This window comes from Ammodytes marinus, assembly GCF_949987685.1.
Source record: "Ammodytes marinus genome assembly, chromosome: 15".
NCBI classification, from domain to species: domain Eukaryota; kingdom Metazoa; phylum Chordata; class Actinopteri; order Uranoscopiformes; family Ammodytidae; genus Ammodytes; species Ammodytes marinus.
In genome coordinates, this window is record NC_137219.1 from 15,601,799 (window position 1) to 15,626,243 (window position 24,445).

Sequence of the window (24,445 nt, forward strand, 5' to 3'; positions counted from 1 at the left end):
AATAAGGCCTTTACCAAAGGAAAATGTATGTCCTCCTAAGATTTCCCCCAGGGAATAAAACAAAACATTAGGGATCAACGTAATTTCTGTTGTTGGGTAGGCTTTCACATATACAGTGGAAAACTGCCGTAACCAACCCAGGAGATGTGAATAACTCTTTAAGGTGATCAGTGGTGAGGTTAAATGAGCTATCTGCATCGTCGCAGTGAGTTTTTGGCTCCTTATCTGCAGGGACATGGTGGCAGAGAGGCGGAGACACCTGATTGGCTGGAGAGCAGAGGGCGGAAGTGCGTCTGGTGTCCCAGCTGTGCTGAAAACAAAACAAGACAGGCTGCGACTGGTGAGTGCCCACAGTACTGCCTTATCGTTACGTAACATTATGATAATAGCGGTTATGACTCGTATATGACACCGTTGCAATATTAAACGCGGTTAAACGGCGCTTGTGTCGCTGCTAGTTAACATAATGTGTTGATGTTGAGGCTGTCCTTGTGCCGAGCTCACGTATGAGATGTTATGTAACACAGCCTGCAGCTCAGCCTGCCTCTGCTATTGTTGTGCTGCTGAAGAACTGATGTTGCACAGCATCCCTGTCGCTGTCTTAGCTAGATGCTAAGAAGATGCTGCTGCTGACGTTCAAACGCTCAAACAGGCTTTGATTCAAACCGTCGCGATTAAACATGGGGGGCTTGGTCGTGTGGATGATCCTCTACACTATGTTGCCTGATTTAATTAAAAATAAAAACCTAGTAATGTTTTAGTAGGCTACCTAAAAACGATGTAGCCTACTTTGGCTTCTATTCCTCAGCAACAGTCAGATTGGATTTCAATGGAAAGAGCTTGTTAGATGTGCCATGTTGTCAATGCTTACAAATGATATGGAGAGGAATCACTGTTGGCAAGGCAGAGATAACACATTTCCATCAGCAGTGGGACATGCAAAGCGGACAGATATGCTCTGTCACATGAATAGCTAGGCTATATGTGATTTTACAATATTTTTTGACAATTATATGATATTTTCTCACAAAGACATGAATATGAGTTTTTGGTCAATACAGCAACAGAATACCTGACAACTCAACATACTTCATCACATTGATGCAATAACCAAATAAAAACCAAATACTGCAATACAATGTCAAAATGTCTGACAGTAGACAATATATGGTCTCAAGTAGGCCTATATGCCTTTTGTCAAATAGATTTATTTTTTCAGCTGACTCCACTATCACTGTTTATGCTCCACCTCCTACACATAAAACCATTGAGGACATAGAATCATGAAAAGGTCTCTACATGTACTCTTTGGGGTCTTGGCCTTGTACTTCTTGTACCAGAATCTCAAATGTAACTTGTCCAATCTATCCCACTCACTCACACACCTATTGCAATTTATGTCCATCACAGATGATCTGTGTTATTTTAAGTCTTTGTCTTGACAGCTTCACTCTTGTTGTATCTTGTATGTGTGGGTTTTCCAGCACCATGATGGATGAGCTGGTGCAGGACCTGGTGTCGGCCCTGGAGCAGAGCTCAGAGCAGAGTAAGCTGGGCGAGCTGTGGGAGGAGATGGTCCTGAGTCCACTGCAGCAGCGCCGGCAGATCCGCCGCCGCAGAGGCCGCAAGCGCTTCCGCGAGTCCTCCCTCTACCCGCTGGAGCACAGACGCTGCTGGATCGAGGCGGCCTCGGAGTCCAGCCTGGACGAGACTAGAGAATACAGGCGCAACTCTTCCTCAGCCATAGCCTCAGCCTCCCTGGCCAACTGCAGCGACTCTGACGACGTCATGACTTCCACCAGTCGATGGCGCTCTGTCATTAGGGGCCCGGTGCGGACCCGCCAGCCCTCCTGGCCAGAGTCAGACTCCTTCACAGAGAATAACCCCAGTCGGCAGCTCAGGAGGAGGAGGAAGGTCAAGCGTATGACCTCAGACGTCACAGTGAGGCTGCAGCAGAAGTTGAAGGTTTCTGCTGGTGGTGGTGTCCGTGGGAGACGGAGACACAGGCCGTCCACGTCCAGGATGCATCATCTGTCGGCCGGATCCAAGAAGACGTCTGGCACTTGGGTGGGAGCGGACCGGCAGACCGAAGGAGCCAGGCTGATAGGGAAGGAGCGCTGGAAGAGAAAGATGGTCAAGGAACACAGGGATGCCGCAGATGAGAACATGTCTGAAGGGTAAATGTTCAATTCAAGGGAGGATATTTGTATTTTCTTTTTTAATTGTAATGGAAGAGTCAAACCTAACCCTTCATTATTACAATGCTTTTAGGTAATGCATAGGAGAAGATCCAGTCCACATTTGGCATCCATTTAGGGTTTTATAAAAACATTTAGTTTCAGTTTTTGTGCAAAAACAAAAGGAGCAGCCGTAGTTTTATAAAAGCCTACATTTCATTCACTGTGTTGCAAGAAATCCAAATGTTAATCCTGTCATTGTTTAAAGAGCCAGGATTAAAACCATACTCAAAGAGAAGCTCAAAGAGGAGCTCAAAGCTCTAAAAGGCCTTTTTACCCTTTAAATGGAAAGTTACCAAGGCAGTTAAACCCATAACATAAAAGTCATGATCATAACTACTATCAGACAGAAGCAATTAAACAGGGCGACATTTAAGATGATCTATACTGCCTGTCTTCGAGCCACTTGTCAATATTCAGCGTGTCCTCAACTAAACCAAAAAAATAAAAAGTATCACAATCATACCACTCCACTTTAAAGTATGGAGCTGGCATTAAAAATGAATGATAGATTCTCTTCATCCTCATCTTCAGTAGCTGAAATGATCACCAGGGAGGGATCTTTGATAGTTATGCCTCCGGGCATCTGCCAGCTCATTATTTCCTTTCGAGAAATATTGTCACAAATAAATAAGTGACTTGGTGTGGTATTGATTTGTTTTGAAATGAATTCCTGTCTTGAGCTGGGTAATTAAAGCTGGGCCTGTGTCAGTGTCCCAGGGTGCACCCTCCTGTGTGCATTTTATTTAGCAAAAACTAAATGGCAGCTGAGAGGGACTTTATATCGTTACAGTGAATTAAAATACCCTGCTGAATCAAAAAGGCTAAATGGCGACAGGTTTTGTTCTAAAATGGTCATTTTGGCAATTATAAACTGTCACCTCTTCCTGGTGTTTTTTGGGAATAGAGAGATGCAGCTCAGGATTATTAGCTGCAATGATTAATCAGGTGATTATTTTCTCAAATCAGTGATTTATTTTTTGAACATCAGGAAATAGAGAAAATTGTATCGTAACTACCTTAAGTCTTCCCTTATGTCTTCAAATGTCTTGTGTTGTCAAACCATCAGTCTGAAACCCAAATATAATCAATTTGTAAATCAAGACAAGTTGTTTTTTGTAGCACTGTTCAACAATCGATCAATTCTGTTCAAAAGTGCTTTATATTTTTATTATACGCTAATATTTGCTATTCACGTTCATTTTAAAAGTGAAAAAATCTGACATATTAGAAGAAACTTCAGAGGAAGAAGTTCAGAGGAAGAAGTTATCAGGACTCATCCTCTGTGGGACCGTGAATTTCGGTAAAAAAAGGTCATGGCAATCCATCTAATAGTCCAGACCAACAATGTAATCTCTAGAGCCACACTGCCAACCTGGCTTTAAAAAAAAATAACGATTGTAAAGAAAATTACACATTTGAGAAGCTAAATTAATTGAGTAGTATTGATTACTTCAGTTCTACTATTTATAATTATTTTTATTTAGATGTTCAGTGAACAAGTTATTTTGCATGATTTATAAATGGTTTTTGTGCATGAAATAAAACCTCACATGGTCCACATAGACAGATATGTTGGGCAGTGCAGTTCAGCTGTGTGTCAGTATAACATACAGTTACACTGTCTTTTTAACCCTGGAAGTTCCATTTCTCAATGTCTTGCCGTGTTCCTGCACAATGTATTTCCTTTGAGAAGACGACATTTGAGGTAGCCGGTAATGGGACAGACAGAAGGCTTTACATCTTCTGGTTTAATTTGTGCTGACCTCCCCGGCGCCCTAAACGGTACTTGTTTTCTTACTTTATGGAAAAATCAATAGCCGTTCTGACAGAAAATAGCTCCGGAGAAGAAATAAATGGGAACACCATGGCATGCTGTCAATCATTTCTCACTTACACAAACGCCTATGCTGTTGATTGCTGCTCAGTAGACTGCCACACTGTACCGAGGGCTCAACAATCTAATGGTGGAGCCGTATAGTGGAGGCACAGGATATGAACAAATGGCAGCTGTGATGAGGGTTTGACAGTGGTACAACAGCAATATTTATACTAGGAGAGTGTACGCTCCATTTGGTGTCGATACACAGATGCCATTGTTTGAAATGTCTTGTTGAAGCACTCGGATTTCTTTGATTCATTCCATTAACCATTCTCATATGGAGAGTGTGGCCTCTTAAAAACATGCCTCTCCTCAAGGTCACTCCTCCTTTGTGCATACTGAGCAGAGCTTTGCCTTCAGCCACCCAAGTGCAAGGGGAGCAGATGTTGGCAGCTCCAGTTGGACTCCACATCCTTGATTAGACCTGGCCCAGCCTGCTGGCAGTGAGGCCACCTGGCGCCCAGTCTGGGCCAGCAAGCAGGCCTCACCTGTGGGTAGACGCTGTCCCGGGCCTCAGCCTCCCGTCTCCAGCTGTGTGTGTGTGTGCTATTCTACTAGTGATGTTCACGTCAACCCTGCCACCACAACATAAAACAAAGCCATTGTGCGTGCACTTCTCACGCTTCATCAAGCTGTTATTTCTATTTAAGAAAAACCCTAGGAGGACTTTTTGTGGAAAGCAGTGCGGCATTTGCTGAAGTTAATTTTCATAAATCTCTGAGACTAATCCAATTACTGCAGCTCAGGGATGGTGGGATAACCTTATAATCAGACACCCATGCAAGAGGGCATGGATTTTGGTTGGGGCGGCTTGTTTGAAGAGCCCACAGATCCATTGTAATGGCGCTTTGCCCCCCTCCGTCTCTGCCTCTTCTTTATTCCTCTGCAGAATGAGCGTGGGCTCAATAAATGGCGGCTAGCCTGTAATCTCTGTGCAAACTGGTCTGCCTCTCCCAGGAGCCTGGGATTATATCCTAATGATTAGTGCTCATCTGGATACTGTGCTTTGCTTCACCTCTTTGACTTGTATAGAGACAATAGGCCCATGTGGGGAGTTCAGCTCTGAAATACTGGAATGCGCTTTTTGTTTTTGCCCTTGCCTTTGTTTCACCATGGACATATGGTATTTTAACTAATTAAGATTTATTTGTTTTTGTAGCACCTAATCCACAATACAATATCATCTTTTGACTGGGGGGGAAGTGCTATACTGCGTGTAGGTCAAAGACCTAGTTTGCCCCTGAATGTTTGTCAACTTTTTCTTGACAAAGGTCACTGCTGAAGAGAGAGGTTTTTCTTTTGGTCCCAAGAAAAATGGGAGTCTCAATTATTCATGGCATTAATTAGGTGGTACTTAATGGAAACGGTCTCACATCGGCCCTGTGCTGCTCCAAGCGACATCACATTACACCTTTAATACGGATAAATACTTAATGGGTGCCTCTGATTAATTGTTTATATCTGTGATTCTTTTTAAAAACTTTGCACAAAATCCCTCCGAAAAGAAGCAAACACATTTTTTTACTTAAAAATTGGAAGAGGACGGGGGCGCCCTTAGCTCAGTTGGTAGGGCGTCCCCCCCATGGGCCTCGGCCAGCAGCGGACCCGGGTTCCATTCCAGCCCGCGGTCGTTCTCTGCATGTCACTCCCCTCTCTGCCTCATTTTCAACTCTGTCTCTACACTATCAATAAAAAAAGCATAAAAATGACAAAAAAATATCTTTAAAAAAAATAAAAATAATTGGAAGAGGACACTAGCTTCTGGGTAAGGCGGAGTCAGTGATTCTGGAGAACACAAAATCACTTTTTGTCTAAATCAGTTAATATCTTTTCACAATCCGCTACCTGTATGTACTGTTTGTGCGGTGAAAGAAAAATCCAGTTAATACACAGCCTAGGCTCTGTAAACTGGTATGTCAACAAAGGAAAGGGAAGTTGTGGAATGAAGCATACAACCAAAATTGTAATTTCTTGTAAAGTTCTTGTAGTTCTTGTGTGTGTGTGTCCTCTACTTATGTGGGAGTGTTATGGGCTCCAGATGCCAGCCGTTGTGTCCAGAGGTAGGGTACAGCTGAGCAGAGGCCTGGGGAGTCAGTCTGGACTGGGTGGGATGGGGGGAGGAGGGGGGCGGGGGGTTGGAGGGAAGGGCCCAGGACTGCTTGGCTATAGGAGGCCAGACATCTTCCAGTTTCCCCGGAGAGGCCTGCTCCCTCTCACATCTGCTTCTCTCAGATGCAAGAGGGAGATGATGCCGGACCATCTGGCCGGGGAGTCGTGCAGCCTGGACTGACATTTTTTTCTGACGCTGCCGTCACTGGCCTGGCCGCTGCAATATGGCAAAGCACCGTATCAGCGCATATCTGACCCTGCAACCGTATCCTATGAGCAAGGTCAGCGGCGATAAACAGGAAGCAAAATGCAAGGCAATCACGAGCGCCAGCCTCACCGTCTTTCATAAAGTGCTCAAAATGGATATTAGCTTTATTTATAGTCTTCAACGGACGTCACGAAAAGAACCAAGCCAATATGTTCCTTCTCTCAATATAACATCTTCCTTAACCTGTCTGAAGCACTCGGCTCCAAGCCCATTTGTACCTACAGAAGACAAACACATCTTAAAGAGGTGGCTGACGATCATATAAAAGGACTGCAGCTTAAAGATTTCCTATTATACTACTTTTCTGGTCTTAATTTCTTGTTAAAAACTGCTAAAGAGCAACCTGACACGAATCACATCACAAAAAGCCATGTAGATTTTCGGGACACTCTTCCTCTCACCCTAGCGCGCACAGCAGTAACTCTCCACACACTGCTTTGTGCTTCTCTCCGCCCCCTCCCCCCCCTCCTGCAAACCTCACTCCGTTGTGATTGGTTACCTTCCTTCCGGAACAATTTCACCAGCGCGCGGGCAGATTTCTGAGAGCAGAAAGGTGGGGGCATGGCCGGAGCTTGCCTGAGCAGCACGTTACCATACATGGAAAAATCCGGAATCGTGACGACACGATGGCAGGAAATTTGAACCGATTGGAACATGTGATTTCTCGACCCGCCCTAGTGTTTAGCGCTCTGCACAGCCACCCCAGACGGTCAGCAGGGAATACGTCTAAAGGCATGTACGTAATTATTTGATACGCTAGTATGGTTAAAAATGACTATAAATCATTATAACAACGTTTATAGGTCATAAAAGTCGAAAAGTATAATAGGTCCACTTTTATGTTAGCAGGCTTATGAACACCAACACGTTTAGAATAATTTTGAGAAAAGTGCATAATCCTTCAATATAGTAAAAAAGGCAAAGCTATTTGTTCACGACCATTTTTCACCTGCAGGTCAATTCACATTAGTGGACATTTATAGTGGCAGTGCAACTTGTTTTGAGTATGAGAATGATATTACATTAAAGTAAACTAATGAAGGGCAAGCAGTGTAACCCAGTGCAATGATTTGACCTGTTCTTCAAGCTAACTGGTTTTCAGTAAAAAGGCTTTAGGAAATGGAAGAAATATTTATATGTAGCTATAGAAAAAACATGTGCTTGTAATGTTTATTTACTGGCAGTGTGACAGTTTGGTATTAACATTATTACAAATACATTGAGATCTGCTAGTTCAGCCCTTAGTCAACACTAGGAGACATTTGTTTCAGCTATGAGCTTTTTAATACCCTCTCTCAGGTGCTTGGAGGTGATATTAAGAATATGTTCAGCTCTGTTGGAGTTGTTGGACCAAACTGGAGGCAGGGAATTACGTGACTGAGCCTGAGCTCGTCTACCGGTAGGCTAACTAGTAGAGCGAGTGCTGTTAGCCTAGCTCCTGGCTCGTGCTAATGCTGCTAACTCGGTGTACGTCAACTACATGGGAGTATCTCCCTCCCCCCAACGTCACTACTAGGCCTTTCACACCGCCGCAAAATCGGAGCTAGTTCTGGGCTTGTTCGGAGTTAGAGCCAGTGTTTTGGTTTCACACCGCCAGAGAGCCTGCTCCGGGCCGTAAAAACCGGGGGAACTCATACCCCAGGTTTGAGCAGGGTTTGATAAGAACTGCTTGCGCGAACGGTTGGGGGAGGGATTATCCTGACCAACCAGAGCAACTCAAACCTCATGCCCGCCATATTTAAAAACACCGCTACTACGAGACGTAAACATAACATAATTACCGAACGTAGCGATCAAATTGACCGGCGAGAATACGCTGTATGGGTCCTGTTTGCTTAAGAAAGCAAAGCGAGAGCCAACAAGTGTAAAAATAAGACGTATTCGCCGCTGTTGTTGTGCTAAAAGCTAGCGGTAGCTTTAGCGTTAGCCACAAGAGCAGCGGCGTCGGGTGACGTACACACACGTTTACAGTGACGTCATGACGTTGCTCTCTTGCCGGCTCCATGGCTGTCTCCGGTCGATGTGAAACCAACCGGTTCATAACTGGGATAAGGCTGTAACCAGTTTTGAACTGACCCCAACACCAGCCTGGAACTGACTCTTGGTTCATTTTGGTGTGAAAGGCCTATACATGCCCTTTTTTGGTACGAGGAAGTGAGGCGGAGTCAAACTTAGGCAAAATGGCGGCGCGCACACGCCAAGAAAGAAGGGATGCTCCTCGGTGAACTGAGGTCGGCCATGCTGCTCTATCCATTAATTATACTATCTATGTTTGGTATACTTAAAGAGTGAAGACATTCTTTTTGGAGCTCTTGTCACCTTCTCCTCTACCCCTGACCTGACCAGCTCCACAACACTAACCCCCCCTCTCCCTTCCACCCCCCACATTCCAACTACCCCAATGACCTTGGAATGTCTGGAGGTCCCAGTTCAAAGTGGCTGAGGTGTGAGGAGGGCAGGGAAACCCAGGGTGGTCTGCAATAGCAGAGGGACTGGCAGTGTAACAGGGGTTGCCTGGGGTTGTGGAGAGGGCACTGCGATGGAGCAGTCCAGGCGGTGAGCAGCAGCAGCAGCAGATGTCGGCCAGTTGCTGTGTGGAAGCGGCACGTCTGTGGGTCGCTGTGTGTGTGGAGCACACACCCAGAGGGAGGGGCGGGCAGGGGAATGTGTTTCGCTCTCCTGTCATCCTCCACAACGCAGGCCCAGATTAGATTGGAGCTGACAGCGGAGGATATTCAATTAGATTGTGCATGTCACTCAGTGGCTTCGATCAGAGCCTCTCCATCGTGCCTTTGAGTTTGCTATCGCAACGAGGGAGAACACGGCACGCTCTGTCTTTTTGTGTCATTTCCGTTTATGTCGACCTCTAGCTCCGGACTTCTTCATTATTCTCATTATTAAATGTTAGACGTTAAATATTGACATTACAGGGGCATGTACATTTCTTGATTCACATTGTTCACTTTTCAGATGCTATAACATTGTCTGACCTAAAGAACCATTCAGGTTTGAGATGACAAATCAAAATCGAAACAGAGCTCTTCATCCTCAAATGTCGTCCATATGAAAGAAGCAGGTCATTGGCGATCGTTCACTTGTGATGTTTTCCTTCTTTTCTTTGCAGGGAAAGCAGTAGTACATGCAGCAGTGACCCCGGCCTGTTCACCAATGATGAGGGGAGACAAGGTATTCAAACTTGCATATTTTTAACATATGAGGAAGTATTGAGTACAACAACTGCATTGCATAATGTGTTTAAAATCCATAAGTAAACACTTGATTTGAGTTTTTGGAGCTCACAGAATTTTTGATAGTGGAAAGAAAGATGATGAGTGGTCGGATTTGAACAATACCCCGCACCACTCTGAGGGAATGCTGGGGCTAGAGAGGGAGGTTTCGATACAATGGGCTGGTTGCTGGGCACCCAGGCGACTCTAATAAGACGTTGTCATGTCGTGTTAATGAGCGCTGAAGCCTTTGCTAATCTCATTAGCCGTGGTGGGGCCAGGCGGCCTCTGATTTAACAGTTGTCACTACACCTTGACTGTGAGAGGCATGGTTCCTGCGTGTTCTCTGCTGACTGACAGGTCCGAAGGAGCTCATTGTCTGGGGACAAGACTGGTGTTGTCTGCTTGTCTGGTGGAGTGTACTTAAAGGAGCAGTCATTATTGGGTGAAGCATTGATACAACAGGACTCAAAACTACCCTGAAAATAATGTTAATCATATTTCTCCAAACAGCTCAAGGAGCATACATGAGTTTTTTGTAGCTACTCAATTGCATTGGGAGTTCAGAGTTTCCTAACATTGTTCTTAAATGGTACCATAGTTTTAAAGGGCGAGTCAGGGACTCTGGAGAATGCTTTTTGTCAAAATCAGTGAATATCTCCTCATGATCAACTACCTGTCCAAAAGTAATTTTGACAATAAGCGTTCTCCAGAACTGTGACTTTAAGTGCACATCCTGCGTTGCAGGATGTGGAATTTGGATAATTTCACAAATAGCCTCTTTTTTATTTGGAAAATGCATATGAATGAGTTTGTAGGTTAGGGATATAAAGAAACACACAGGCTGCAGCACTGCTGTGCTAACTTATTGCAACATCTCCCCCTGTCCCTGTGTGCAGGCGATGATGAGCAGAGCGACTGGTTCTTCGAGGGGGACTGTGGAGTGGGGACGGGTGTGGCTGGTCTGCTGCCCGGCTGGGACTCAGACAACCAGCTGTCCCTCGAGGACAACCGTCCCTCGCCCACCTTCCTGCAACCTGCACGGCCCTCTCAGAGAGGTAGTGGGGACATGATTTTGTGCTTTTGGACACAAATCTTTATTAACACCAATCCTGAAAAGACCTGGGCTTGAGACGGCCTAAACTTAATTCCGTATAAAAGACTACTGTTATAGCCTTCTCTCTGGGTCTTCCCTAGAGCCATATGTCTACTGTTGTCCTCTAATCAGTGTATTGGCTTTTAGTATGCACCAAACTTGTTTAGCATGATTCTAAAATGAATGCCCTTTGCTTGGCAATTGATTATATATTAGACATAGCAAAAATCTTCAAGCATCTTGAGCTTGCAGGTCAACTGGCATTGTCCCCTGGGTCAATTAAAGTGAGAGGGTCATTTAGTCATTTCCAAATGAAATGATATTTAGTTTTTTCTCCTGCCTCATGTGCCATAGTATACACTATAACATAAAGTTAGCCTTGCCTTGTCTTTTTTCCCCCTGCAACTCCCTTTTATTTGCACCACACAGGAAGATAAATGCTTTCTGTTCCGTTGCAGGGTATCGGTATCATTCACGCCTGAAACGAGTGCAAGCCTCTGCTGCCTGCTGCATCAGGAAGGATAGGAGGAGACTTCCCAGCAAGGTTAAAGCAAAGCGTCTTCTCTTCTTCCTCTTCAGCAAAAAAAACAAAAAAAAATAGCTCTACAATTTGAATGGTCTTCGTTTTCTTACTGTGTATCTTATTTATTTTGCGTTTTTTCAGGGCAACAGCGTGCCAGTGTTTGTAGAGAGGCTGAGACACTTCTCCCAAGATCCTTACCAGAGAGAGTAAGATTGACTGCTTACGAAAAAAAATAGACTTCTTGTGGTATTGAGGCCATCTTTTTCCATCAGTAATTGCACTTTGATTTTTTCTCCTTTTAGCTTTTGGCTGCCTCCTGTTGGAAAACGAGACCGAAGCCAGGTATGTCAAACTATTTATTTTTACTTCCATGCTTTATTATCTTTTTTGGCTCTAGTTTATTCAGACTTTTACCTTTGCAAAATCTAAATGTTATCGATACTTTCAATTTTCCAGTGGAACCCATTGTGCCCATTCCCAGTGTGTCCTATTGACATGGTGTCAGAGAGCTCCCGTCTCAGAAGTGCCTCCTCAGTCTGCAGAAACAGGTAGTTAAAGACATGTTAGTTAAACGAAGCCCCCTCTCAAGGGCCTATCGGAGACACCATTCAGTTGCTTTCGATCAAAGCTCAATATATTGATGGACAAGTCTATGGACCACTTATTTAAACGAATCGGAGCATAGGTCGCTGTTAACTAGAATTAATCTTTGTTAAGATGAGGCCTTAGAGACTCCACCCACAATCTCAGTGGGTTGTGGTTCCATACCTCATTCTACACTATCAACATAGGACTGTTAAGGAGCTTAAAGTGTGTTCGAGTGACTTTACCGGAGTTGGGGAAATTCTTGTTTTGCTGCAAAACTAAAGTGTCAATATTAGTAATACACTTGAGCAAATCCTATTCTTTGTAGTACTATCTAATAGACACATATGCACACATTCATCTTGACCTATTTTGTCGACCTTGGCTTCCTCATTGCTTGAGCTTTTTAGGTAAAAATAATTGTTACAACCCTTTCTTTCTTTAAATGTACATATATTCTCTGACCTCAGTAAAACACAATTTGTAGAAAGGTATTTGAAGAAACGCCCTTCCTTTTGCCACAAATTAAGCCTATTTGATAAAGGTTTCTGTGATTACATCAAAGGTAATATTTCCCATCTAACATGTTAGTATGTATGTACATGAAATGTATATTCCTTTTTTGACATCTGTTATAAAACTCTAATAAGAGACATTCAAAGAAGCTTGTTGAGGGGTAATGTTTCCAACAGCTGAAGTCTCTGAGACCCCTAATAGAAGTAAATGTGGTGTTTTCTGTAAAAAAGAAGTGAAACCTGTCCTATTTATGTTTTGGAAGCTTTATTAAAATAATGAATTATCAAGTTAGTAAAACAATGTTTAAGTTTGTTTTCTGGGCTGTTAAGTTTCGCCTGGATTCTCCTGGAGCCCGTACAGAACATTAGTGTCTATATGTCTATCCTGGCCCGAAGCCTGCGTTGAACTGACAATAGACAGCCACAGATGTGGATGAAGTATTACTTGAATTTAATAGTTTTCAAGGTCAGTCTTCCCAAATAGAGAAATACTATGAGATGACATAGTTGTAATGCAGATTCAAATCCGTGCATTTCTGGGACTGCACAAAAACATTATCCAAAAGATGTTTGTCAAAGCCTCCCATCGCTCCCAGTCATCCCCGGAACTGTTGGATCTGCATGGGGGACTTTCGAGAAGCCGCTCAGCCCCCTTGGCCTCGAGACTGTGGGACTCCTCCTTGTGTTTCCACTCTGCCTATTTATGGTGTATTCTTCATTTTTTGTTTCACACACACTCTTTTTCCCCCTTCCCTCTCTCTTGGGTTATTTCACTGAGCGCCGCAGCACTTCTTGATGAGGGGCAAAAACACGACGGCTATGAAAAGCCCCCGACTTCTTAGGGCTTTCTTTTATAAACTGGCCCTTTCTTCTCCACCTGAAAGGTTCCTTCAGATTCCAGTTTGAGGCATTGTGAATACTAATTTCTCTCTATTAAAAAGCCCTCATATCCCTGCCATGCTCTCATTTGAATGGCGGACTCAGGGGAGACCTCTTAATTCCTTTATAGTGGGATTCAAGATCCTTCACTTCAAAAAGTATAAATCATACTCCCAAATGAATGAGGGAGAGAGGGGGGATTGACGAATGGGGGCTTCTGATGTGTCCCGTTGGACGGCACAAGCTGAATCCATCTCCCCAAGCTGCTCAAATCCAGTCTCCAGCGAGACGGCTGCTCTGTCCTCACGACCCGGCTCTGCACACATAGCACCCATTTCCCCCCTTTTGACTTCTTCCAAAAACGTACATTGGCATTGCAAACGCAATGCCAGACAATCACGTGATTGTTTTGCATGACAATGAGAACATTCTATAATCGCGCTCGTGTCTGCTCTTAACAAAACTTTCAAATGTCCACTCACTATTCCACTTCACTATATTTTCATTTCTTTTTAAACGTCTCACCCCTGTGATCGATTTCCAGCGCTGAGCTCCCATACATCTGACTTTTCTTTGTTTCCAAACATCCTTGAGAGAAAAGTGTTTTCTCTGTGAGCAGAGCGTGAGCATTAATCTTGTACTGCGGCCAGGTTGAAATGATACTGTATTAATAAAAGCTGTCATCTCCTGTTTGGCTCCAGTTGACGGCAACAATCAGAGATTTGATGTTAAGTGATAAAGGCTGTATGGGGGCTGCATGCTGTTTATCCTGGTATCGGCGTGTGAATAGGCGTGATGCTTTGTGGGATTTGGCTGTAAAGCTGGGGGGCGCTGGCCACGTTAAAATGCATAACTGCCTCCCACCTGAGCCCGGCAGCAGCAGCTTTTATCTATTGACTTATTTATTTCTAAATGACACTTGCGCTGCTAGATAAATCATACTCTTACGCCACTCCCTTCCCAGTTTTTATTTTAATTGTGAGATCTCGGTGTCAGCAGTAAGTATATTGGTGTGAGTGGCCTATTGATTATTGATTTGGAGCTATTGATTATGTTCCCAGGAGACCCTAATCCTTTCTGATTCATTTGAATACCTCTATTAATCTTGAGATCCTGCTCACACCTGAAGCGCCGTGTACCCTAATGAAAATAGATGGCCATTTTGTAACTGCTGCTCCTCACTCCTCTTTTGATTTATTATTTTAATTGATATATTTGCTTTTGGATGTGGGCGCCAAAATTACAATTGACCCTGTGTCAATGCGGTTTTACTCTGTACCCTAAGGGACTGCATTGCATTTAAAAGTGTCTCATATGACCTGAAAAAAATCCATCTTGGGAGACTTCTTTCCCCTCTCTGTGTCCTTGTGTCTTTGATAGAATGTTGTTGTTGTTGGTCGTCTTCATTACACATGATGTGCCTTTTTCATTGCTCATTGCCTCGAAGTCAGTCTTCGCTTTTCTCATCACAGTTTCTGTATATTTAGGGACAAAAACAACTGGCCGACATCTGCCACGCTGTTAAAGCTGATGAAGTAACAGATGTCAAATAATAAAAACAGTGTTGTGCATTTTTTACCACTTCGCTCAGTTTTACACTGAGCCGTGTAACACGCCTTTTGGTTCTGCTCTGAGATGAATGGTGGTGTTTTGCCTTGGTTAATGAGCCAGCTGATGGTATTTTCATGTTTGATTAGCATTGTGCTGAGTGTCTCGGTGGGCTACTGGCGGCCCCGGAGCGCCTACTGCCTCTCAGCCCCTGGCTGCAGGGGGCCCCGCAGAGAGAAGACGGAGGGATGGACCTCCACACATTAAGACCAAATGCATCAGGGTATTACTTTTTAATACCGCAGGCGTGCCTCGTGAAATAATGCGACGTTTAAACGCGGATCGATTTTGGAATTAAAAAGTTAGTTTGCAAAGATTTACTGTGGGGAGTTCAATGGCTGAGCTCTTTATCAGGGGCGCAAATGGCTGGTTATGTGCTGTCCGACAGAGGTACGATTGAGGGATCGATAGGCGCGTGATTTACTAACTGGAGTACAGGTAATCAATAAGTATAAAAGTAAATGAAATATGCATTACTGGGATTTTATTAGAGAGGGGTAGCAGGGAGAGAATAACGGTCAGGCCATTTATTTTTATATCTATTGATTATACAACATAGAGACTTCGCTCAAAGCGTGGCCCCGCACGGCTCTCGACACCCCGCGCCTGCACACCCCGTCATGTGATTTATGGGTGTTGAGGTCATGGAACACGCTGCCTGTTTAAAGGCTGCCCTGACGGGGCCTTATTGTAGCATGTGCCTGTTAGGGCTGTGGGCTTTATGTAGCCTGCAGTCCAGGATGAGCCATGCTGGTTTACAAGGAGCCGCCTCCTGTGTGAACCTCTGTTGTTTTGCAGCAGCCAGCCTTCAGCACTGTCGTGAATCCATTTTTACAGGTTATGTTTATTGGCATTTTGTTAACAGCACCCCATATTGTTCTTTAAATTCCCTCCGAGGTGCAGGCTAGCTGTGAGCAGAATATGCAAGATTTGAACTATTCTTTCTGTCATCACTTCTTATTGTAGCTCCCTCACACACCTCAACTGTGTTTTCTCTCTTTCACTCAATCTGTCCCCCTCCTCCCGCGCACAAACATACACGCTGCAACGAACATGTCAGCTGCTCCCACCCCCCCCCCCAGTGATGGAACGGACCTTGACCTTAACTTTACATCTCTGAAGTCAGGGCTATTAAGCAGGTGGGGGGGGCTTTTCCTATTTCAGGGCTCCTGACATATGACACAGGAGGCATAGAGCAGGTGTAATTTGTTTATGTGAACTCTGCAATGACTCAGCCACATGCAACCCCAGCACCTCTCCTCATCCAATATTCCCTCCGACAGAAATATGTATTAATTAAGAAAAATGTATAAGTGGCAAAATGTGCACCACACTGAGGCTAAATGCAGGCTGTAGTGTTTGAAAAATCTTGCTGGCGTTTATCGAAGTTTGTAAAATGATTACATTTCTACATGTTTATGTGTGTATTGTGAGTGTGAGCTGCTTCATCAAATGATGAGGTTTGTTTGTTCTCTCTGCGTGTGTCCCTCCCAGGCAGACTAACGTCACTCCGGGATTGTTAAGCATTGGAGACCCTAGGAGGAGGAGGGAAGCTGAGGCTGTGTCCGTCACACCATCAGGTAACACCCTCCACACATACTGATGAATCTCTGGCCTCCTCACCACTCACTTCAATTATTATTGGAGTTTTTATGTTTGTGTGTGAAAATATCAAACCTGCAATGTTTTTAGCCTTGCTAGCAGCGTGGCTCCTTTGATGGCAATGTCGGTCTGTCTGTCCACCATTTTGGTCCAGTTCGATATTAGACATTCATGTTGCCCAGAGGACAAATCCTAACAAATCCCCTCACTTTTCCTCTACCAGCACAATGAGGTTAACATCTTTGTTTTTTTGTTGTGTGTGTGGTGAAAAACCTCAGCAACTGTCAAAAGATTTTCTATGAAACACAAAATGAAAGACAAAATTCTGAAAATGTTTGTGATGAAAATTCAATTGAGTAGCCTACTACCAGCCGGTCAGAATGACATATTATTCAGAATTGTGGTCATAAATATTATTCCCATTAACCTCAGCCGTACTTGTATTTAGTGCTAATTAGAAAATGTTAGCATGCTAAACCAGTAGTTCCCACACTGCACTGGGTGGCATAATTGCCCAGGGGGAAGAATGTTGAGCGGACCTAAAGGTGTATACGATGACACATGATTCATGTGGTCACATACATAAACAAAAGTGCTCTGATACAAGCAAGGGCATCCTGCTTCCCTGAATATTTGATTTATTTCAATAAAATTCAACTCGGCTAGTTCCCAACATTATTGTTGATTGTTGATAAAAATCAAATCTGTTTTTGATGGTGTGGAGACTTACATTTTTTTTTGTTAACTTAAGTGAGGCCTGACAGAAAAGTTGAGCCAACGACAATGGTTAACGTAGTTAATATTGTACTTATACATTATATCATTTAGCATCTAGCTCCAAGCACCCATGTGCAGCCTCAGAGAGCTTAGTTAGCAAAGTTAGTGTAGCTGTAGACTGTAATTACACCAAAATTGAAATCTGTGTGATACATTCGAAGCTCTTTCTTAAAACAAAGGAAGTGTGGTGTGTAGTTCACCCTAACGGCAGTGGCACTGAGCAGCAGTCGCTGTGTCTGTTTGGACGGGAGGAGCTGCCTTTTTTCATTAGAGTTACGGCTCGGGGGGCCTTAAGTCTTCGCCGGATTGAAATCTGAATTGGTTTGTCCACCTTTTCTTCTGCGTCCCCTATCCGTGCTTCACTCCTGCAGCTGCTGATTGTCATTTAAATAACAAATGCATGGTGGTTCCCTGATTTAGTGAGGGGTGCAGGCCTCTGATGTATATTAATATTGTCGCCCAGTGCACTGTACCAGGGTCCATCATTCATTTGGATAAAAGAGGTGGAATTTGAAAACAGCCAATGCTTTACACGGATACAGATTGCATCCATTTATTGCATTGAGTGATGGAACTCTGGCAACTCTGTCCTTCACCTCCCCAGCGCTCAGCCACTTCCCATAAAAGTAAAAAAGGATTCACCCCTGGACCTTAAGGACCCCCTCGTATTCAACACGCGGAACGAGGGGCATCCCTCAGTTTCCCGACAGTTGACAGACCCACAGTCTGTTGTTAGAGATCTGAGAGGCAGGAAATACCTGTGTTAATATCTTAAACATCACAACTGGTTGACTCTTTTCACATACAGTAAGTTAATTATTTGGGGCATTTCCAAACTACAAATAAGGCAATTATCTCTTTATATTATCTAAATAGATAGTCATTTATATTTCCCTGTGGGTTTTAAGTGGAGATATACTGTCAAGTAGTCTTAGATATTATATTGTGTGTGTTTTGGAGTAAGTGACTAAAAGATTTATCATTTTCCTAAATAACATAGGAGAGCTCCTGATTGGCAACCCCCTCCCCCCTTTCCCAGCCCTGAGTGTTTTCCTGCTTCTTGAGTCTAGTGCCCCCTGTCCACCATGATTTATCATGCATCCCATGTCGTCCAATGTCAGTTTCTGCAGCTGCAACTGCTCTGTATAAATCTTTACTTTGGCAGCCTGCTGCACCATGTCTTTCCTCAGTAATCTCAACCTGCTAGGAGATGCACATCCACCCTGACAAGCTTTCACACTCCCTGTGTAGACGTTTTGTTTTTGTTTTTTTTCCTTCTCTTGACATAAATGTGTACAGAGAAAAAAAACAAATCTGATTCAGTGATTTTTTGAGTGGAGTTTGTTTTCTGCTAAACATCTTGTTTGCATGGAAAGATTGTTTACTGCATTTAGCGGAAAAGAACAGTGTGGCTCCCCGTGTTGCTTTAAGCGAACACGACAGCCGAGTCTTTGTTTGAGTTGGCCAGAGGAAGTGGATTGTTGTATGTGTTAGTGGTTGATTTGAAACTCTGTAATCAGGAGTGAAAATGGTCTGCGGCTGGAGGTGTCTTCCAGGGCTCCGTTGGGAATTACAGAGGCGGTACCCAGCTGTTGCTTTGTCTTCTTTCTTCACCCCTTTTAACACTTCCACAGCAGTGGCCAAGCTGGTTGTGAAAAAAAAACACAACAACTTATCAGGCCAGGTATCTGTTTGGATCAGACGACCACTCCATTTCTCAGACTTAAATTGGCCATTTTCTACTTTTCTCACCACCATCAATCCAACAATCCAACTCAATCCAACAAGTCCTTGCTAGATGTAGAACAAAGCATGCCACATTTCTGTTATCTGACACTCTTTATCACATATGATAGATTTGTTTGGGTTTTTGGCATAGACTGTTTTGGGTGATAATTTTTACTAAAATGCTTATTTGGTATTCTGCACCTAGGGAATCATAGAACATACTGAGTAGAATGAAAATGAATCCATTATACACGCAATTTTGGGAGAGTTATTGACGAGGCAAAGATAAGTCACTAAGTGTAAAGATCCTGATGGATTTTAATGGCCTTGGCTGGTCTCACACAGACTTATTAATTATTGCAATTTTTACTCCTCCCCTGCTGTCTTCTAGAATGCCCTCCATCTTTACCTCCATAAAGGAATGATGGCAATAAAACAAAACTCGAGCTTGAACGTATTTTTTTTTCTTCTCACATTTCTGGAAGAGAGCTTAGAGTAAACACAGGTCAATCAAATGTCCCTTTGATTGACCTGGTCAGAGTGTTTGTATCTCTCATATCTCTATATGTTGGAAGGAGCCACATGTGGGTGCCCATGTGGTAGTCCAGTCCCTCGGTCAGCCCCCCTGCAGTCTGTCCTCTCCCCTCTGTCTCCACGTGTCTCCTTTGCACCGAGGCAGAGACGGCTGTGTGACAGATCACCTGCGTTGGAGGCCCGCCGTGTTCCTGCCCGGCGGTCCGGCCCCCTCTCATTAATGCCCAGGCTGGTGCGAGGGGCCGTATGGCAGCACAAGACAAATAACGCTACCAGTCAGCCATCACTTCTGCTGACAGAAATGCAGCCCACCGCACTATTTCGCCCTCTCCGGCTCCACTCCGCACCCTGCACGCGTCCTTCAAACTCCCCCACACACACACAAGCAAGCATACACGAACGCTTGCACGCACACACACAAACACACACACACACACGCCTGCCTGCGCTGCTTCACCAAACTTTGATGGTGGTTTTTGCTTTTGCTGGAGGCTGGACTCAACAGTGAAACCCACACAAGTTGACATAGTGTAACCATGAGCCTGCTGCCTTGCTATCCACTGTAATTGTTTTCTATTAGGTTTAGGCTTTGTGGAGATGGATTTTTTTATTTTATTGTAGCAGCTCAGTCTTTCAGTTGCTTTTCGACTTCATTGTTTGGCAAACCTTCTCAATGGAAGGTCTGATTTCGAAGTCCTATTATTATAATTTTTTTTCAATTGTCGCCTGTGTTTATGTGTGTGTGTGCGTGTGTGTGTGTGTTTGCATGAGAGAAGGAGAGCTAGAAGGAGTGAGAAACACAAAGGCTAATCATTAAAGAGCTATTCAGCCCTGTTCATTTAAGTGTGGGAATCGGCAGGCCCATTACTGTCAATGTGTAATTAGCTGATTAATAAACAGGGGGGGAGGGTAGTGCTCCAGGAAGGCCTGTAATGATTGTTTTTAGAGAGCATCACATGAGAGCTTATTAAGATGGTAAGATGGTTCCATTCAACCTCCCATTATCACCCACAATAAATGCATGTACTGTAATTCTCCCATTGACAGAAAACCTTTCGTTGTAATGTCTTTATTGACCTTTGTGTAAAACCAGTTGAGTGTAGGTGTTCTGGCCAAATTAATCTTATATTTAAGCAGTCGATTATTCACATCGTTCATTTAAAAATTATCTTGTATTATACTCATTAATAAACACGTGCGGTATTTTTGGGGAGTTATTGAATGTGAATATGTCATGTTATTTACCTACATCATACAATCAGTGGTAACTGGGTTAATTTACTAAATTACTTAAATACAATGTTAAGGTACTTGTACTTTACTTGAGCATTTCCCGTTTGTACTACTTTATACCTTTACTTCACTATAGTTGTTCAAATATTTACCGTGTTAAGATGTATATTAAAACATGTACTTACGTTTTATAAAGAAGAGTAAAACTTTAAGCACTTAGCTGGACTAGGGCCACATTCCTTCAACAGCCTTGATTTGTGTTGTAATATTCAATATGTTTAGTTAATTTAAAATTCAGTTCTGTCCATCACAATGTAAAAATGTCTATAAAAGCTTATCCTGATTGTGACCTTGACCTACAATAGATCAGTGTGTGGTATGCCCTGTGCATGTTAAGGCGCTCACAAACGAAACGCTCCTAGCCCATGTCTGTGTATCTGTCAAAAATGAAAACCCCCTTGAATTTTGATCCAGGCCTTTGACTATGTTTAACTCAAGTGTTTGGCCTGAACCTCAGCAACGGTTAGTCATCGTTCCCTCAAGAAATATTAATCAATTATCTTGCCCGCCGGATCAGTTTGGGGAAGAAGTCATCTGGAAAGAGGCACAAGCAGATATAATGGGAACGAGCAAAAGCACATGCCAGTGAATGCTGTAATGCCTAATCCTTTGAGACAGCCCAGAGCCACAATGTCACTTCTAGTTCCCCTGTCCCTGTGCTCTGGGACTTGCCTCGCAAATGTCTTGTGTGACCGCCACAAACTTTTATTTTTTTGGTTCGGGGGAGATCGTGAAAGATTTATTTATCAAGCATGTTAGGGACTGCATTTGTTTTAGAGTTCCTCTGTCCACTGGCAAAATTGGCCCCGGTTCTCTTTCAGATATTTTCCTTCACTCAAAAAAAAAAACCCAAAAAGCTTTTAAGGTGAGCGAGATCAAGAGAAAGAGGATCTTTAAAAAAAGAAGGAAGTCAGTGAGATGTGAGCGTGTGATGAATAGAGTTAAAAACATACAGCTTCTTACACAGCATAACCAGAAGGGGGGAAGTTAAGCCATAGGAGCAGCACAGATTGGCCTTTTAATAACCATGTCCACAAGTCATATGGGGCCAAATTGGATTTGGCTCACTTGACCAAAACCTCATTAATATTGAACCTATTAGACGAGGATTGCTTCAAAGTTTTATTTTTAATATACCTAAAACTGCGAGCGGTCCATGAGTCACGGGCTGAATGTAATTCTTATTTGAGAGGCCGCCCGTGGAAAATGTGATTTATGTGAGTCTCTTTTACTGTTTGTATTGTGTTACATGTCCAGAATATGATATGTGCTTTTGTTTTTTTCCTCTGCTAGCTAACAGCCCATTTCACGAGGATCACCAGCGAGAAGAGGCACAGGGAGCCGCTAACACCTCCACCCTAGAGGCCGTAGGACCAAGTGCACCAGGTTCACGGTCCTCTACTTCTGCTCAGCCTGGGAGTTTATCACCACGAACTGGCCCGGACACGCCAGACACCTAAGACTGGAAGGGCATGGAAAAAGTACAAGCTACTGTGCCGGGGAATGAAAAGGCTAAAGGCTCCAGTTTGCTGCACAAACTTAAAGGCAAAAAAAAAGAAAAAAAGAAATACAAAGCACATCATTACTCCTCAAATCAGCATGTAACCGCTAGATCCAGTCTTTCCATCCAGGTAGTATGTTAAGCATGACAAATGTTAATGCAATCAAGCCTTGTTAAGCCCCTCTGCCGTCTCCTCAAAGGGAAGAAAGCAGCTTCAAGAGGCTCCTCGTTTGACTCAAGACCCCGACGGCCCCTCCTGTTTCCACACACACACAGTCTCCGGCCCACCGGCTGCTACCACACAATCCAGCAATTATGTCCACTCTAGTAGCAGCAGCGTTTGTCAGTGGGAACACTGGTAGGATGGTCAGGTGAGGCTGCATGGAAAGAGAGGGGGAGGGGGGTGGTGGGGGTCTATTTTTATGTCGGCCAACGATGGCCGTGCGGCAGCAAGCACGTAGCTTTTCTCAGAGACAGGATGGGATCAGAATGTTTAGTAACCACATCCTGCTACAGGGTTCAGAGAGGCGACTGCCGGTAGAGAGACGCACAAAGTACAGGCCTCCTATTAGTATGGATTTGAAAAAGCTACAGTTTGTACAGAGGTGCTCATTAGCACAACACAGAGGGAGTGTAGTGGCGGTCCTCGGAGGGCCACCTCTGTTCTCCGCTGCTTACCTTCCATATGCAACATTTTCCCCAAATGTATTTTAAGTTCAAGACCAGCTGCAGATTTGTTTGAACAGCCTGGTTTAAATTTTTTCAGCAGCGATAGATTTGTTGCTCTCGGGGGCACTGCAAAAGAGTGGATGAGTAACAGTGTACGGGAGTCGGAGGAGGGTTGAACGTTGTCTTTGTTACCTACCCTTGGGGTAAACATTTCCCCGGCTCCTTCGACATCAGATGCATTAAAAGATCAATGGCAGCATACAGTGAGATCAAACACAACAGTTCTCATGCCAAGCTGGTAAACAAGCTGTACTTTCAGGGGGAAAAAAAGCACTATTTTATAGGAGTCAAGTGAAGTACATTCTGCTTGACCTGAACCATATTGCTCGTAACTAGTGAACTCGTTATAAACAAAGGAATACACCTGTACATAATCAAGTCCCCAAGTCAGTGTTTTTCAATGGGAAATGTTGACGTAAAGCGCATATAGCAGGGTGAATTTGATTGTATGCAAATGTGTCTCATGTTTAAAAAAAAAAGAGAAGCATATCTGAAATCCTCCCATCACCAAAAGTCACAGGTATGCACTTTTTCTATAACGATCTCGAGGTCCCTTTGTAGTCATACCAACAGCGTGTCATCAGCCGCATGTCCCTTCAGACAAAATTTAAGAAAAGAATCGCATTGAGTAGAATGAGATTTGCCAATTAACGTGAGTTATACGTCTGCAATAATCCGTCTAGAGAAGGCTTTATGTGATCATGTTGGCCAGGCATGACATTTATAAATGCTGTGTGTGCACACTCGTCTAAATGGATGCCTCACACAAGACGTCCTGCCACAGGAATCAGTCAAAGTGTTGAGGCAGAGAGAGAGAGAGAGAGAACCGACCAACCCCCCCTCCTCCTCCTCCCCCCCTGGCTAAACCCACTGCTGGAACTTGACCAGTTCAATGTTAAGGGCAGTCCAGCAGCACCGTGGCCTCTTCCCATGGCACGGATACACACCTGATCGATAGACAAAAAGCACAGGTTGAGCTTGGTAATTAGAAAAAAGCAGCTTTTGACAAATACATTGGTGACTTCTTCGAGACATTTTGCCCCTGAAAGCGCTGACAAGTATTGACTGTGTAGTGTTTTAAGGAGAGCTCCTCGCCGTCGCCTTATCCGTCAGTCTGGGGTTTTGGTGCCAGGGCATTGACAGGGTAGGAAGATGCATTCAGTTTAGATGCCTTTCCTATTAGAAGCAAGATGGGGAAACGCCTCACCTGCCTCTCTTGGTAATTAGCGGTCACCATAATAAAAATCTCAGCCAGACCGTATGCCCCAAAATTAATTTCCAATGGCCAGGAAGTTGGGGGGGGGGGGGGAGAATGGCTTCCATGCAGCCAGTCAATTGCCCTGTTACAGTTA

General features: G+C 43.9%; 1 protein-coding gene across 1 annotated transcript; it reads left to right on the top strand.

The window, feature by feature from the left end:
• The first annotated feature begins 317 nt into the window (after nucleotides 1–317).
• LOC307261875 (G patch domain-containing protein 2-like) lies at nucleotides 318–22,615 on the top strand. Its single transcript, XM_080042542.1, has 10 exons — nucleotides 318–340; nucleotides 1,485–2,177; nucleotides 9,621–9,682; nucleotides 10,623–10,781; nucleotides 11,278–11,363; nucleotides 11,484–11,548; nucleotides 11,645–11,684; nucleotides 11,799–11,890; nucleotides 16,424–16,509; nucleotides 22,157–22,615. Exons 2-10 carry the CDS (start codon nucleotides 1,489–1,491, stop codon nucleotides 22,321–22,323), a joined length of 1,446 nt encoding a protein of 481 aa, XP_079898668.1. The 5' UTR covers nucleotides 318–340; nucleotides 1,485–1,488; the 3' UTR covers nucleotides 22,324–22,615.
• The last annotated feature ends 1,830 nt before the right edge of the window (nucleotides 22,616–24,445 follow it).

What these genes read in the sequence shown, in the direction of transcription:
- LOC307261875 (XM_080042542.1), top strand. Translation starts at nt 1,489, where the DNA reads ATGATGGATGAGCTGGTGCAGGACCTGGTGTCGGCCCTGGAGCAGAGC. An exon ending in GATGAGAACATGTCTGAAGG is followed by an intron (nt 2,178 to 9,620) that starts GTAAATGTTCAA and finishes TTTTCTTTGCAG; the next exon opens with GGAAAGCAGTAGTACATGCA. An exon ending in CAATGATGAGGGGAGACAAG is followed by an intron (nt 9,683 to 10,622) that starts GTATTCAAACTT and finishes CCCTGTGTGCAG; the next exon opens with GCGATGATGAGCAGAGCGAC.